This window comes from Hemiscyllium ocellatum, chromosome 1, assembly GCF_020745735.1.
Source record: "Hemiscyllium ocellatum isolate sHemOce1 chromosome 1, sHemOce1.pat.X.cur, whole genome shotgun sequence".
In the NCBI taxonomy this organism is placed as follows: Eukaryota; Metazoa; Chordata; class Chondrichthyes; order Orectolobiformes; family Hemiscylliidae; genus Hemiscyllium; species Hemiscyllium ocellatum.
The window spans coordinates 76,521,721-76,539,443 of NC_083401.1; the positions used below are offsets into that span (position 1 = coordinate 76,521,721).

Genomic DNA, 17,723 nt, shown 5'->3' on the forward strand with positions numbered 1-17,723 from the left:
ATAGAGCTTCACATTTGTTTAATGCCACATCATTATTGATGAGATAGGATAATGTGTCCACATCCGCTACTGGATGTGAATATAAGTTTTGAGGAGGATGTGAAGAGGTAGCAAGGAGTTAAATATGGTTAAATGAGTGAGTGACTGTATGAAGATGAAAAGTGTGAGGTTATTGCAAGAATGGAAAAACATAATAATTTTGAAAAGCTATGAAATGTGTTTTCCTGAAAATTAACATTTATTTGGGTGTGCTGATAAGGAATACAAGTTGGTGTGCAAATACAGTAGCGCCTCGACTTATGAACTTAATCCGTTCGCGAACTGAATCAATTTTTTCCATTGTTTGGATAGCGTCAGAATGGGCACAGTGGTTAGCACTGCTGCCTCACAGCGCCAGAGACCCGGGTTCAATTCCCGCCTCAGGCGACTGTGTGGAGTTTGCACATTCTCCCAGTGTCTGCGTGGGTTTTCTCCGGGTGCTCCGGTTTCCTCCCACAACCCAAAAATGTGCAGGTTAGGTGAATTGGTCATGATAAATTGCCCGTAGTGTTAGGTGAATGGGTCTGGGTGGGTTGCGCTTCGGTGGGTCGGTGTGGACTCGTTGGGACAAAGGGCCTGTTTCCACACTAAGTAATCTAATCTAATCTAATCTAATCTAATGCTTGGACGGTTGTTCACAGCGCACACGCCAAAGACGAGCTGAATGAGATCGCGCGCGGCCCAAGAGCTTTTGCATTCAACAAGTGCGTAGGAAAGCAGAACGATGAAACCACGTGGTTGCACACTGGCTTCTTGCGTTTGTACCTCGAATTTCATACCTACGTTGAAGCAAAATTTTACGTACAATCCTGTTTGTAAACCAATTTGTTCGTGAACAGAATCGTTTGTATGTCAAGGCGCTACTGTACAGCAAATAGCTAGACCTATTGTATGTTGGCTTTTATTGCAAGGGAACTGGAATAAAAAAGAAAGTCGTATTCTAATTTATTACATTTAGAGCAGTGTGGGCTGTTCTGTCTTCAAATTTAAGGACGAGTACTTGCACTGGGGGCAGATCAACAATGGTTTAATAAATCCATGATTTGAGAATGTTATTCTCTGATAAAACGCTGAGTAAATTTGATTAGTATTCTGCAGAGCTTAAAAGAAGAGAGCAGATACTATTGAAACATACAAAGTTCTGAAAGTGATTGGGAGGACTGACACTGAATGTGTTCCCCCTGTTTGGGAATCTGGAAGACAGACATAATCACTGGTTAAGGTGATGATCATTTATAACTGAATCAGAATTTGGAATCTTTAGAATTCTCCACCCCAAAGAGTATGTACAGAGTCATAGAGATGTACATCATGGAAACAGACCCTTTGGTCCAACCTGCCCACGCTGACCAGATACCTCAACCCAATCTAGTCCCACCTGCCAGCACCCGGGCCATATCCCTCTAAACCCTTTCTCTTCATATACCATCCAAATGCCTCTTAAATGTTGCAATTGTACCAGCCTCCACCACATCCTCTAGCAGCTCATTCCATACACGTACCACCCTCTGCGTTAAAAAGTTGCCCCTTAGGTCTCTTTTATATCTTTCCACTCTCACCCTACACCTATGCCCTCTAGTTGTGGACTCCCCGACCCCAGGGAAAAGACTTTGTCTATTTATCCTATCCATGCCCCTCATAATTTTGTAAACCTCTATAAGGTCACCCCTCAGCCTCCGACATTAATAAAACTTAGTGCCTCGGGTAACAGATGCATAGCCTATTAGGGAAGCAAGGGACACGGTAAATGGGTGGGAAAATAGAAACTAACTCGAAAATCAACTGTAATCACGTTGAATGACACAGATGTGGAATGAAGGAGTTGTAAGGTGTATTCCTCATATTGCTTAAATTTGTATCTTCGCACATTTTTGTTTCTTTTACATTCTACCAGATCTGTTAACCTTGAGTCGCAGCCTTGAAATGTCTTGCTTCCACAATCTTGAACACTTTCTTTAAACAGCCTCTCCCTTCCTTGCGATCTCTCCCTCCTATATCTGTTAAATCATGGTATTATTGTGATTTCCCAGTGCGTGTTTTGTTTTCAAGTGCTATATGGCCCAGCTGGTCTCCTCCAATGTTCACGCTCCATGCCACCTTCTTTCCATACCTCTTTATCTAACACCAGCAACATTCTCTGGCTTGGCTTGTACAGCTAGATTTTCAGTTTACCATTTCACAGAATCATATAGTACAGAAGAGGCCCGTCAGCCCATCGAGTTTGTACTGCTGCAAAGTAATTTGATTCGTCCAAATTGGAATCTGACGGCATTCTGCAAACTACACGGCACAAAATTAAAACTGATCAATTTTCTTTTCATGCTTCTTGTTGCACTTCATGTCATAATTCTAACACAGTTTGAAAATTCCAAACTCTTGGAATACACCTGTCATAATGTTTCTTTCTTTTTGACTTTTGAACTCAAGAATATCTTAATTTTCCATGTGTTTTCTGATGCTTCTAGCAATAGGATTCTAATTGACTCCTTTTTATTTTTGCAGTTATGTGGATATGTCATAAAAATGCCTTTGGTTCAAAGTCTTTAGTTTTATTCTCTGCATCCTTTATTCCAGAAGGTTCAACCATCCTTGTAATATATTAAATTGTGCATTTCTGAAACTGTAAACTTGAAACGTCTTTAATGCTTTATCTGGATGTGTTTTTAATGTGAATTCGATTGAATGTTTTCAATTATATGACTTGTTAGATAGGGTAGTTATAATTTATAAATAAGGTGTACATTTGTGGTTAAACACCCATTTTCCAATTTGTTTGAATGTCCTATTTGTAATTTTTGTTTTAGCCATGCCATGTGATCTATACCGACTACAGACCGACACCTTTGCAGCACTACATTTTTCCAGCTGGAGGTGATGGATTGCATCTAGTAGTTGATGAAAATGTAAGTGAAGGAGATCTTTGAACTGCACTGTATAAAAATGAATTGTGGAATTTCATTTGTATACTTTGAACTGTGGAAATGTAACTGTTAGATGGATATATTGGCCAGAAAAATGACCAAAGCAGTTTAAGCTTGTGGGTAGTGAGGAAAGTGTAGCCACCTTTGTCCATTTCCTCCTCAAATTTATTCAGTTTCCCAGCACCTGCCACACTCTGGAGTAGTAAATTCCACAGATTCACGATCCTTTAGATGTGCAAAATGATTTTACTGTGGAAATTTGGAAGTAATTTTTAACATGATAGATGCAAAAGATTATAGTACATCCCTCCAGCTAGTCATGTTGACCGTCAAGGCAAGTTTCAGATATGCCTGTATATTCCAGAGCAGCTTTCTCCCAGTGTGGAGAGCTAATGGAAAAGTTGCTTGAATTTGCTAAATTTTATACCAGTTATAGTTTGTTTTTGAAATTTGCAGTTAAAAATGGGTGGAGAATCCTTAAATGAATCACAGAAGATTAGATTAGGTTAGATTCCCTACAATGTGGAAACAGGTCCTTTGGCCCATCCAGTGCACACGGATCCTCTGAAGAGTAACCCACCCAGACCCATTTCCCTCTGACTAATGCACCTAACACTATGGACAATTTAGCTTGACCAGTTCACCTGATCTGCATATCTTTGGACTGTGGGAGAAAACCAGAGCACCCAGAGGAAACCCCCGCAAACTCCACACAGACAGTCGCCCGAGGCTGGAACCGAACCTGGGACCCCAGTGCTGCGAGGCAGCAGTGCCAACCACTGAGCATATCTCTTCACTTTTATGAGACTATTGTCCTCACCTTGAACAAATTGAACCCTATCCACCACCACTAACCTCCACCTGGCTAAGCTGATCTTCACCTTGAACAACTCTGCTCCAGCAAGTCTCACTGCAAGATGAAGAACAGAATCTTACTTTCCACTTAGGAGCCCTGCAGCTTTCATGACTCAATGTCAACTTGAACAGCTTTAAAGCCTAAACCTCCCTTCCATGTCCTATACCTAAACCCACATCCCAGGTTCTGTCATGACATTGGCTGCTTTCAGCCCAACCAACTCATTCTTATCCATACATGGCCCATATTGTCAGCTTTTCTCCTTCCCTTGCATACTATCAACCATTCCTTTGTTTGCCTAAGTTTGTTTCTGTGTCTCTGGGCTCCGTGTCAATCTATTCACTCACTAGGCAAAAGTGAGGACTGCAGATGCTGGAAATCAGGTCAGGCAGCATCCGAAGAGCAGAAAAATTGACATTTCGGGCATTGCCCAGCCCCCCCCAAATAAAAAGGTATCATTAATATGTAGACTATATTTTTAGACTTGCTAGCCGCTCTGAAGAAAGGTCACTTGGACTCTAAGCATTAACTCCAATTCCTCTCCACAGAGACTGATCTGCTGAGTTTATCCAGCAATTTCTGTTTTGGTTTCTGATCTTCAACATGTGCAGTTTCTTGTTTTATTTCAGTGATTGTGCACAGTCATTCCAGCAAGGCCTTCTCTGCCCACCCTCATCCCCCCATGTGATGTCCCAATGAAGAGGTTAGCTCTCTGATGCTAATTACAGGAAACAAAAGAAATAAGAGTCAGGGTAGATAATTCAGCCCCTTGAACCTGCTGTACCATTTTAACATGATCGTGGCTGATCTCTTCTTGGCCTCAACTCTACTTTCCTGCCTGTTCCCCGTGACCCATTAACTGATTACTAATTAAAAATTTGTCCATTTCCTTTTCAAATTTATTAAGTTTCCCAGCACCTACTGTGAATTCCACAGCTGCATGATCCTTTAGATGTGCAAAATGATTTTACTGTGGAAAGTAGGAAGTAATTTTTAATATGATAAATGCAAAAGATTACAGTGCAGCCCTCCAGCTTTATAGCTAGTCATGATTCTAATGAGTATTTTTCAGAAAATGCATTTATTTTGTATCTGAAAGGGGGATTTTAGAGAAGATAACTTCAATACTGCTATGCAAGTACTGAGAGATGCTGGTGAACTTTCCAAGGGTGATCCAAAGGGACGTAAAGGAGGAACTAAAGGTATTGAAAAATGAACTGAAATAATTATGTTTCCTTTATGGTCAGCTGCGTGATGTTGCAGTGAAATGCTGACTCAATGTTTACAGTTATACCAATGCTAAAGTATGGTTTCTTTAGTCGTTGGATTGTTACTTCTCTTCTACAATTTTGTTGTAACTTGAAACACAGTTTCTACTTGATTTGTGTTTTCTTCAGCATCTGATCCTTTTTGAAGTGTTTTCTCCTTTCTCCAATTATTTCAGGGATGAAAGATTTCTGCCTTTTAGCAGAATTGCAACCTCTGATTTGATTTATTTATTGTCAAGTTCAGTGAAAAGTTTTGTTTACAGGCAGTACAGGAAGATCATAGTAAGCAAGTAAATACAGATCATAGAGTGAGAAAAACTTGGAGGCAGACAGGTTACATTGCACAGGGTATGTGCTAGGCAAGATCAACATCAGCAAGGTCAGCATTATTTGAAGTGGAATTCTCCCCTTTGAAATGTTTTGCCCTGATCTCCATCTCCTCATCTTTGCAACCCTTTGCTTCACATGAGCTGACTGGATTATGTTGCATTGTTAGTGTGGACCTTATCCTGCATTATATACACAAACTAGGACACATTAGCATAATGGTAACATCGCTACCTTCCCCCACCCTTCTCTCTGACCCATCACCTCCATCCCCACCACCATTCACCTACTGTACTCTTTGCTACCCTCTCCCCAGCCCCATCCCCATCCCCACTGCCACCCCCTCTTTATCTCTCCAGCCTGGAGGCTCCCTGCCTCCATTACTGATGAAGGTTTTTTGCCGAAACGTCGATTTTCCTGCTCCTCGGATGCTGCCTGACCTGCTGTGCTTTTCCAGCACCACTCTAATCTAGACTCTGGTTTCCAGCATCTGCAGTCCTCACTTTTGACTGGTAACCTTGAGGCCTAGCCTAGTGGGTTCCAATCTGACCACAGCAGCTGGTGGAATTTAAATTAGACTAATAAATCTGGAATTAAAAGCTAGTCTCTCAGTCATGGCAATGATGAAATCATCATCAATTTTCATATGGCTCATCCTGTGCCTTTCAGGGAATACAATCTGCCATCCTTACCAAGTCTGGCTTACATGTGACTTCTGACACATGTAAACTTAACTCTTAACTGCTTTCGGAAAAGACCAAGTGAGCTCCTTGGGTCAGGAGCAATCAGGGCTGGGCATAACCCATGTCTCATGGAAAAGGGAAAAAAAATGCTGCACTGTTGAAATGCGAAGATTACATGAGTGATTTTATGCAAATACTTTGGTAGATAGTTTTCATTCTAATAAAAAGTAAGCAAAAGGAATACTTATGTTTCTACTCACATAGCATCTAATAATTCCACTATCTGAAGTTGTCTGGAAACATTTACATCTCCCAACAGATCACTACTGGTGCTATCATCTTCTGGCCGCTCATGCAATGACTTTCTCACTCTATCATGTGTACACATTTCTTCAGAACAAAAAGGTTTTCAGATCTTTTGCTTCACTTGTTCTCGTTTCTGGTATTTGTAAATAACTAATTGTGCCAGATAGTTTTAGGTTGAGGTTGAGGGGCAATGTTTTCTGTAAAATCTGAGTTTTGAAGTATGCAATTACCTCATTACACTTGCATTATCTTCTTGACAGATCATTTTCCTTAAAAAAAATATTTTTTCTAAAACCAGTAGCATTGAAAAATATTGTTCCAACATTTCTAAAGCTCTATCTTTAAAATCTATTATAGAATCTACTTTCAGCATTATTTACAGTAAGACAACCCTTAGCAGCAGCTTTAAAATAAATCAAGTGTTTCCTTTGGCATTTTGAATAAAAACCATTGACTATAGAGAATTTTTTTATTGCCCTATTTACATAGTCGTAACTCTTATTCTACATCTGGTTTGGTCTTTTCAAAATCTGTTGAATCAAACTCCCCAGTTTCTCTAATTGAGCTAAGCACAAAACCCATGTCTAGATGTGAGTAGAATTTATGATGTTCTAATATGATTCATCAAATGATACTTATTTTTCACGAAAACCCAGAATTGGAAGTGAAACATTTAAATGCATGACTAGCAAGTTGAATATAAGTTTATCGGTCTCAAAAATAAAGATTGCTGAATTTGAATGAAAAGTGGTGCAATTCTTGTTTCTCTTTTTATTTCACAGGTAGGCAGAATATTGCTGAATAATGTTTGGTTGATTAGAACAATACATTTTTATTGATTAGACTGAAATGCCTATTCATGTTCAGAAGTCTCCCAATGAGATATCATGATTACTTACATTGGGCATTGACTTGCCACATATTCTGAATTCTATACTATTTGACTGCTAAATTGATAGTGAAGAGTTTTGTGATCTTCAATTTACATTTTTAATAGGGCTTCAAATGAATGCTGATTAAAATAAAGAATAAAACTTAGCATGGAAAAATAATGAAAAATTAAATGCTGAGACATAATTAAGTTTGTTTCAGCCCTATTCCACAATTTTGAAGCGAGGTATTATTTGATATGAAACATGTTTAACAAGAATTGTGGATTTCTTGCCTGCAATTAAAAAGTGTGTCATTACATAGTGCCAGCCATTTTTGCTTTTTATAGATTATTGAAGAAATATCCCTTCCTATTTGAGTTATTATGGGTTTCAGTTACAAAGACCTTGACTGTTTTGCAGTGTTCAGTTATATTTGATGTTATCTCAGTCAGAAACGGAAATTTCCTTATCCTGAGACTACGCCCCTAGTTCTAGAAGGTTTCAGCCAGAGAAATATAGTCTCAGAATCTTATCGAGTTCATGTAATGCCCTGACACCCTTTGAATCTCAAGAACATATGCACTCATTCCTGCTCAATCTCTCTTCCTAAGTCACTGTCATCAACCCAGGAATGAATATGATGACCTGTCATTGCACTCGTTTAGGTTAAATTTATACTTGCTTCTATACAGAGTCCAAAATTGTACACAGTGCCCCAGATGTGGCCTCACCAAAGTCCTGTGCAATTGCACTAAGAGATCCTCACACTAGTGCTCCAACCCCCTTCCAAAATAGACATCAGGGCAGTTTGAATTCCTATTGCGTCTTGTATTTGATAAATTTATATTTCTTGCAGAAGAACACCCAAATCCTTTGAACACTAACAGTTATTAGTTTCGCATCATTCAGAAAATACTCATTTTTTTGTGTTTTAGCTAGCTATAGACTATTCATGTATATCCATGAATTATATTACATATGGAGCATCCAATTTAGTTCGGAGTTGGAATGGTCCAGCATCAAAAAAGACTCTGCTAAATTGTCAGCCTTCCTCAAATAAGTTGTTGGAATAAATGAAAAAGACGACACAATGATGTTAGAGGCTATGTGGTTGTTTCAGACTTGTGTCATCACAGTTTTATCGAGCACCAAGACATGGCAAACATGACCTGTGCCTAGCATGAGCATCTTTCACCTTAATGAGGAAATTCAGAAGACAAAAAAGTTGACTGAGTGATCGTCACATTTATTGCCTTTTAAAAATTGGTGAAGTTGCCATCTGTTATGGACCAGGCCAGACACCCTTAAAATATTTTAAGAAGGTAGCTGAAACACTTATTTTTTCTTACTTTAAAAGTACATGAAAAGTGGGTGTCCTAGGTGTGGTGCAACTGGTCAAACCACTCGGCTTTAAGTGAGGCTGAGTTTATTTAAACACCACAGTTGAAACATGAACAAAGGGCCGAATTTAGAATAACTTAACTATTGGAAAACATGCGGTATTACTGATTAACTGTTCCAATATAGTAACACCCTATAAACACACCCATTGGCCAACAGGTACATTCAAACACAAGTTGGTACAGGCAGGAGGGAGCAACATCCAGAAAGAGATTTTAGAGAAAGTCAGAGGAATCCTTTACAGAAACTTGCATCTCTCCTGGACCCTCACATCTTATCACTGCTCCAGCTAAAACAAACTAGATAGAACCTGAACTGGGAGAACTGACCACACCCCTTCCATTTTAAACTAGACTTTTCAGTACCTCTGCCTTTATGACCCCTCTTCAAATAAAAAACCAAGGGCCAAAATAACCTTTTTACAATGACAGCATCGTCACACATATATTTGCAATGTATTACAGGACGTTTTTCAAATTAATTTGTATGTTGGAAATCAAGAACCCACAGGCATAACAATTGTATTTACATGGATAATTGCTAAAAAATAGCTGTGCTGAGTTAATATCATTTTTATCCTGTGAATTCTAAACTCCTGACTTAAAGGCAGTTGTAAATATATTTGTAGAAGTGAAAAAGTGGTTTAATCAAGCAATTATTTATGATCTGGTGATTTTATTTTTAGCCAATCAAATGCAATACCCAAATTACTGTGTTGGAAACCAACATTCTCCACAAAATGAAGTTTTGATTCTGAGACTAAGGAATAAGCTGTTTCTTTCTGCTTTCTGTTTCAAAAATGTTGAAATTGTGTGTTTTGATCCGAATTCATGAGCTGCAGTTGTAATATTAGTTGTATTGTATGACTTATTTTCATGCATCAAAATTTAACTTCACTCCATTGTATGTGAAATGTTGTTATTCTGACATTTAGGACCATCAAATGTATTCAAAATTGTGAAAATGATCATGGAAAGGAATTTTCAGCCTGTTATCATCTTCAGCTTCAGCAAGAAAGACTGTGAAGCGTACGCACTTCAAATGTCCAAGTTGGATTTTAATACAGGTAGGAGCACTTACAAAGTTAAATACTTGATTCCTACAGGAAGGTTTAAATAGAACTGTTTAATACATACGAGAGAAATTTTTCCACCATTTTTCTAATTTAATGAAGGCCGTTGACAAATTGTTAAGTAACATTTGAAGGGTTGATTAATTATACATTAGTTTATTTTTGCTTAATTAACACACAGTAAAGACAGCAGGGCAGGTGATGTGTTGTGACTGTGAGTGATGTTGGGTCCTGGTGTGATCGAAGGTAAACTTGTCTGTATTAAATGTGTGCAACTTGAGCTTCAGTTCAGTCATATCATTGGAGGCTGACAAAACAAGATCAGGAAAATTACCTCGACACAGTTCCAGGAGTTGGTCACATTCCTTGGTCTAGATAGAAATTCAGAGGTAGTCAGTGGTTTGGGAATGAAGAGTGTGATTGCCCTTAGACAGGTATGGAGAATCAACATGTCCAAGAAACACCTCAATCCCTTTCACTGTCCAGCAAGTACAACAAGATACTTCCTTCCTGTGTGGATTAGGAAAGGGCAGCAAGTCAATTGACCGATGTGAAGTAAACTGTTCAAGCTGGGGAAGATAGAGGAATGTGGTAATTTAAGAAACATTAGTCCAGTCAGGAGATATATACTGTTCTCTTCAGCTGTGACTGGGAACTCTCATGAGTTCCACCCAGTGTTGGCATGAGGGACGTGCCCGTAGAACTACGTGAAGAACTTGGAACCGGAGGGTCCGGTTGTCATGATTTACACCACAGGTACATAATTTCTGCTTCGACCAAAGGGAATTTGAGAAGTTAGGGAAAGTCAAAGGTCATTATTTTTGACTTCTTGAATAAGCCATGCACCTATTAGCATTGGTTCAAGCTAGATAATTGAGGCTCAGGAATTTAACTTTATGAATACTTGGCAAAGATTGAGTTAATATATTGGGGTGGACTCCATTCAAAATCAGGCTGAAACTACTGTCCTGGCAAATCATACAGCTAAGGCTGTGGCAGGGCTTCAAACAAATGTGGGGCTAGGTCAGCAGCTTTGAAAGAATTCAGATGAAGGGAAGTTTAGGGCAAATTGTTGGAGGGAATCCTGAGGGACAGGATGTACATGTATTTGGAAAGGAAAAGACTGATTAGGGATAGTCAACATGGCTTTGTGCATGGGAAATCATGTCTCACAAACTTGATTGAGTTTTTTGAAGAAGTAACAAAGAAGATTGATGAGGGTAGAGCAGTAGATGTGATCTATATGGACGTCAGTAAGGCGTTCGACAAGGTTCCCAATGGGAGACTGATTAGCAAGGTTCGATCTCATGGAATAAAGGGAGAACTAGCCATTTGGATACAGAATTCGCTGAAAGGTAGAAGACAGAGGGTGGTGGTGGAGGGTTGTTTTTCAGACTGGAGGCCTGTGACCAGTGGAGTGCCACAAGGATCGGTGCTGGGCCCTCTACTTTTTGTCTTTTACATAAATGATTTGGATGCAAGCATAAGAGGTACAGTTAGTAAGTTTGCAGATGACTCCATAATTGGAGGTGTAGTGGACAGCGAAGAGGGTTACCTCAGATGACAACAGGATCTGGACCAAATGGGCCAATGGGCTGAGAAGTGGCAGATGGAGTTTAATTCAGATAAATGCAAGGTGCTGCATTTTGGGAAAGCAAGTCTTAGCAGGAATTATACACTTAATGGTAAGGTCCTAGGCAGTGTTGCTGAACAAAGAGACCTTGGAGTGCAGGCTCATAGCTCCTTGAAAGTAGCGTTGCAGGTAGATAGGATAGTGAAGGCGCATTTGGTATGCTTTCCTTTATTGGTCAGAGTATTGAATACAGGAGTTGGGAGGTCATGTTGCAGATGTCCAGGACATTGGTTAGGCCACTGTTGGAATATTGCGTGCAGTTCTGGTCTCCTTCTTATTGGAAAGATGTTGTGAAACTTGAAAGGGTTCAGAAAAGATTTACAAGGATGTTGCCAGGATTTGTGCTATGGGAAGAGGCTGAACAGGCTGGGGCTGTTTTCCCTGGAGTGTCTGAGGCTAAGGGTGACCTTATCGTGGTTTACAAAATTATGAGGGTCATAGATAGGATAAATAGACAAAGTCTTTTCCCTGGGATCGGGGAGTCCAGAACTAGAGGGCATAGGTTTAGGGTGAGAGGGGAAAGATATAAAAGATACCTAAGGGGCAACTTTTTCATGCAGAGTATGGAATGAGCTGCCAGAGGATGTGGTGGAGGCTGGTACAATTGCAACATTTAAGAGGCATTTGGATGGGTATATGAATAGGAAGGGTTTGGAGGAATATGGTCTGGGTGCTGGCAGGTGGGACTAGATTGGGTTGGGATATCTGGTCAGGGTGGATAAGTTAGATCAAAGGGTCTGTTTCCATGCTGTACATCTCTATGACTCTAAAAGAGAGGGTTGAGGCTTCAGAACATATAGCAATGTGGGTAAAACCACAGACAGCAGGACAAGAATCAGAGTTCATAAATTAGATAACTGCAGGGAGCACAAGGAAAAAGATGAAATTCAAGATCTTTTCAATGCACAAATCATCTGCAATAAGATGAATGAGTTAGTGGGGCAGTAGTAATTTAGTCTTAACAGTAACTTTATCATTGAACATTAAACAAGAAGTGATTGGAACTTGTAATAATTGTGACTAATTAAGTGCTGCAAAAGTCTCTGTTGTACCACAGTTGTTTACAGTCTGCTCATAAGTTGGATGAAGTTGTCTGAGTAATGAATCTAGTTTTATTGGTGATGGAAAGCTAGAACATGGGAGCACAGGGCAAGAGGCAATGATTTAGAACCAAGATGAGGAAAAACTTCTCTACTTGGAATGTGTGAGTCTTTGAATTTCTGTATCCTAGAGAGTTATGGATACTCCATTTTTGAGAATAATTAAGGTTTGGATACAAAGATTTCTGGACTCTCAAGAAATCAAGTGAGATGGGGTGCAGGTGAAAAAATGGAGTTTGGGTGGAAGATCCGCCATGATTGTGTTGAATCACAACTTAGGCCAGAAGGGCAGTATGGCCGACTGCTTTTTAAAATTGTCTTGTTTAATCAGAACTGCGTCCCATTGTGTGCAGCAACTTGTCTTGACTAATGGATGCTAATCAGCAATTCAATATGGCTTGTTCCGCAGCACCAAAACAGAAATTGCTGTAAAGGTCTACTACAAACAAAAACAGAAATTGCTGTAAAGGCTCAGCAGGTCTGGCAGCATCTGTGTAGAGAAATAACAGTTAACATTTGAGTCCAGTGACCCATCCTGAGAACTGGACTTGTGGTCACAACTTCTACTGTCTGATGTACACAGATTTCAAATTCCACTACAGGTTCATCCTTATTTGGGCATCGCCCATTTTTATTTCCATTTTTGCTGAGTCTAAATCCTGGATTGGACTGTCTTCACAATATTGTGAGCATACCATTACCATATGGACAGCAACTATTAATCTTCCTGGTGGCAACTAGGTGTGGCCTTACCTTCACCAACATTTAGTAGAATAATGTCAATGACCTTCATTCTTCGGAGTATGTATTTCTGTTCATCAGTCAGTGCTGAGTGTCACGAATTGAACTGATGCTTGTTCAGTCCGGTTGGATTAGATTTTTAAGAACAGGAAAAGATGAATCAATGAGTTAAATTAATTTTAAAATTGATCAGTCCCACTTAGGTAGCATTGCAGTCGTTTCCCTAAACTTTCTTTTCTCCAGAAGTGTATGTAATTGAATCTTAAATTTATTTATTGCTCGCTTTCTCATTTTATCTTATTCATTTAGTCTAAAAACATTGTTGCTTTTTGAATGAAGGGTTGCCTTTTATTCTAAGCCTCTAATTTTTAACTTGTACTATTAGTCAGGGCAACTTCTCTGTCAGTTAAAAATTTTAGCCAACTCTTACCCCCTTTTCCAGTTTCTAATTCAAATTCATCATTTAAATCCTCAACTTGCAGAAAATGTAGTTGTTCCTTCTTCCCAGTATTGCTGCAGTTCATATAAGCATTACATTGCTTCTCCAGACAAATGTCAAAACTGTGTTTATTTAAAACTAGATTTGCACTATTTAGTATTTTGTCTTTCAACTTAACCATGTTTGAGTTTGTTTATATGGACTGTAAATTTAATTTTCTATTATACCTTTTTTATTCACTCATGGCTCATTGGCATCACTGGCTGGGTTAATATTTATTGCCCATCCATAGTTGCCTTGAAAAACTGATGGTAAGTTGCCTTCTTAAACTGCTGTAGTCTATTTGCTGTATGGAACTGTGTTTTATTTCCAAGTCATGATGGTGTGTGGCTTGCAGGTGATGGTGGACCACTGTGTCTGCTATACTTGTCTTTCCAGACGATAGTGGTGCAAATCAGGAAGGTGCTATCGAAGGATTTTAATGAATTTCTGCAGTGCATTTTGTGGATGCATCATGCTGCCACTACTGAGTAGCAGTGATGGCAAGAATGGATGTTTGTGGATGTGGTGCCAGTCAAACAGGCTGCTTTATCCAGGATAGTGTCAAGCCTTTCTGACCGTTGTTGGAGTTCCACTCATCCAGGGAAGTATTCCATCGCACATATTATTTGTGCCTTGTAGTTGATTGGTAGGCATTGGGGAGTTACTCACTGCAGGATTCCTTAGCTCTGACTTCCTCTTGCAGCCACAGTATTTATATAGCTAGTCCATTGACCACAATCTGAATTGGTAACCCCCCCATGTTGACAGTGAGAAATTCAGTAATGGCAACACCGTTGAATGTCAAGGAGCAATGGTTAGATCCTCTCCTGCTGATGTCTGGTGCTTGTGTGGCACCAATGTTACTTGCCACTTTTCAGCCAACCTGAATATTGTCCAGGTCATACTGCATTTTGACATGGACTGCTTCAGTATTGGAGGAGTCATGAATGGTACTGACCACTGTGCAGTCATTAGCAAACATCCTAATTGTGACCTTATGATGGAGAGAACGTTATTGATGAAGCGGCATTTGTTTAGGCTTAGAACACTACCCTGAGGAACTCCTGTAGAAATGTTCTGAGGCAATGATTACTGACCTCTGACAACCGCATCCATTTTCGTATATGCTAGCCATGACTCCAACCAATGGAGAGATATCCCCCAATTGCCATTGACTCTAGTTTTGTTTTGTCTACCTATTAGATGCTGCACTCAGTTAAATACCACCTTGAGGTTGAATGCAGTCACTCTTACCTCACCTCGGGAGTTCGGTTGTTTTATCTCTCAACCAAGTCAGAAATTGAGTGCCCCAGGAAAACCCAGTGAGCAGGTTATTGCCGAGCAAGTGTTGCTTTATAGCACTGTTGATGGCTTCACGAACGATCGAAGTGGACTGATGGGGCAGTAATTGGCTTGGTTGGATTTGTCCTGCTTTTTGTGTGCAGGACATACCTGGGCAATTTTCCACATTGCTTGGTAGATGACAGTGTTGTAGCTGTATAGGAGCCTGCTTGGCTACTCTCTCTCATTCCTGATGAAGGGCTTACCTCTCCGCCCCCACCCCACTCCGGCCTATCACCCTCACCTTGACCTCCTTCCACCTATCCCACCTCCATCGCCCCTCCCCCAAGTCCCTCCTCCCTACCTTTTATCTTAGCCTGCTTGGCTACTCTCTCTCATTCCTGATGAAGGGCTTATGCTCGAAACGTCGAATTCCCTATTCCTGAGATGCTGCCTGGCCTGCTGTGCTTTGACCAGCAACACATTTTCAGCTGTATAGGAGCAGCTTGGCTGGAGGTGCAAGGGTGGGAGCACATGCAGTATTCTTCAGTACTATTGCAGGAATGTTGTAAGAGCCCTCAGCCTTTGCCATATCCAGTTTCTCCAACCATTTTTTGATATCACATGGAGTGAATTGAATTGGCTGAAGATTGTACCTGTGATGCTGGGAACCTCTGGAGGAGGTCAAGGTGGATCATCCACTGAGCATTTGTGGCTCAAGATTGTTAAGAATGCTTCAGCCTTATCTTTGGTACTAATGTATTGAGCTCCCCCATCATTGAGCATGACGATATTTGTGGGGTGGATGTCTCCAGTGAGTTGTTTAATTATCCATTGCCATTCACAACTGGATGTGACAGAACTGCAGAGCCTGAGGTCAAAATAGTGTTTCCCTCTGCTACTACAGGAGACTAGACTAGCGGATATATCCTTTTGGCCAGAACAAGCTTGGTCAGGCGCGGTGCTGCTGAATCACTGTTTCCTCTGAACAGTATTCAACATGGAGTGCTGATTAATCAGCCAGTGTGTGGGTCAGTGTTAATCAGTATGTCCCATTTTGTGCCTTTTTTGTTTGAGCACCTTTTAATGGTTTAATTCAATGGAGTGACTGGCTAGGCCAATTCAAAAGACCTTTCAGAGTCAATCACATTGATGTGGATCTGGAATCATATGAAGGCCGTTGATTTTAACCCTACTGCGAATCCTCTTGCAAAGATGCCTGCCTTGAAGAAGTTTTCCTCCTCTCTCTACAAGAATCTCAGGGAGTCCCTCTCCCACTGCAACTCCCAGGTCATTTCCTCTGCCCTGCGGACTTTTCTGACCTGCCTAGCTCCTTTTCCACCTATCCACTCCACCCTCTCCTCCCTGACCTATCACCTTCATCTCCTCCCCCACTCACCCATTGTACTCTATGCTTCTCTCTCCCTACCCCCACCTCCCTCTAGCCTTTATTCCTGATGAAGGGCTTTTGCCCGAAACGTCGATTTTGCTGTTCGTTGGATGTTGCCTGAACTGCTGTGCTCTTCCAGCACCACTGATCCAGAATCTGGTTTCCAGCATCTGCAGTCATTGTTTTTACCACGTTGAAAGCCTGTCCAGTCCTACCCTAAAATATATTAATGAACTGGATGTGTTTTTTGTAGCTATCAACAATGGTTTCATGGTAATCATTAGATTTGGAATTCCAGATTTTTTTTTGGATTTTAAATTCTGCCATTTGCCACGGTAGGATTTTAACCTTGGTTCTAGAACATTACCTGGGTCTCTGGATTGCTTGCTGAAAATGTGTTGCTGGAAAAGCGCAGCAGGTCAGGCAGCATCCAAGGAGCAGGAGAATCGACGTTTCGGGCATGAGCCCTTCTTCAGGAATGAGGAAATTGTGCCAAGCAGGCTAAGATAAAAGATAGGGATGAGGGACTTGGGGGAGGCGCATTGGAAATGCGATAGGTAGAAGGAGGTTAAGGTGATGGTGATAAGATGAAGGTGATAGGCCGGAGTGGGGTTGGAGGCGGAGAGGTCAGGAAGAAGATTGCAGGTTAGGAAGGTGGTGCTGAGTTTGAGGGTTGGGACGGAGACAAGGTGGGGGGAGGGGAAATGAGGAATGGAGAAATCTGAGTTCATCCCTAGTGGTTGGAGGGTTCCCAGGAGGAAGATGAGGCGCTCTTCCTCCAGCCATCGTGTTGCTATGATCTGGCGATGGAGGAGTCCAAGGACCTGCATGTCCTTGGTGGAGTGGGAGGGGGAGTTGAAGTGTTGAGCCACGAGGTGCTTGGATTGGTTGGTCCGGGTGTCCCAGAGGTGTTCTCTGAAACAATCCGCAAGTAGGCGGCCTGTCTCCCCAATATAGAGGAGGCCACATCGGGTGCAGCAAATGATGTGTGTTGAGGTGCAGGTGAATTTGTGGCGGATATGGAAGGATCCCTTGGGGCCTTGGAGGGAAGTGAGGGGGGAGGTGTGGGCGCAAGTTTTGCATTTGTCATGGTTGCAGGGGAAGGTGCCGGGAGTGGAGGTTGGGTTGGTGGGGGGTGTGGACCTGACAAGGGAGTCACGGAGGGAGTGGTCTTTTCAGAACGCTGATGGGGAGGGAAATATATCCCTGGTGAGGGGGTCTGTTTGGAGATGGCGGAAATGACGATGGATGATATGACGTATATGGAGGTTGGTGGCGATTGGAGGGGCGGGGCTCAAGGGCGGAGGAGCAGGAAGTGGAGGAGATCCGGTGGAGAGCATCTTTGACCATAT

General features: G+C 41.1%; 1 protein-coding gene across 1 annotated transcript in view; it reads left to right on the plus strand.

Annotated features, from left to right (window-relative positions):
• mtrex (Mtr4 exosome RNA helicase) overlaps positions 1-17,723 on the plus strand; it is a 139,120-nt gene that overhangs the window by 32,353 nt on the left and 89,044 nt on the right. Inside the window, exons 9-11 of the mRNA XM_060822963.1 lie at positions 2,844-2,942; positions 4,916-5,018; positions 9,608-9,739. Coding sequence (XP_060678946.1) covers positions 2,844-2,942; positions 4,916-5,018; positions 9,608-9,739 — 334 coding nt within the window. The remainder of the gene's footprint in view (positions 1-2,843; positions 2,943-4,915; positions 5,019-9,607; positions 9,740-17,723) is intronic.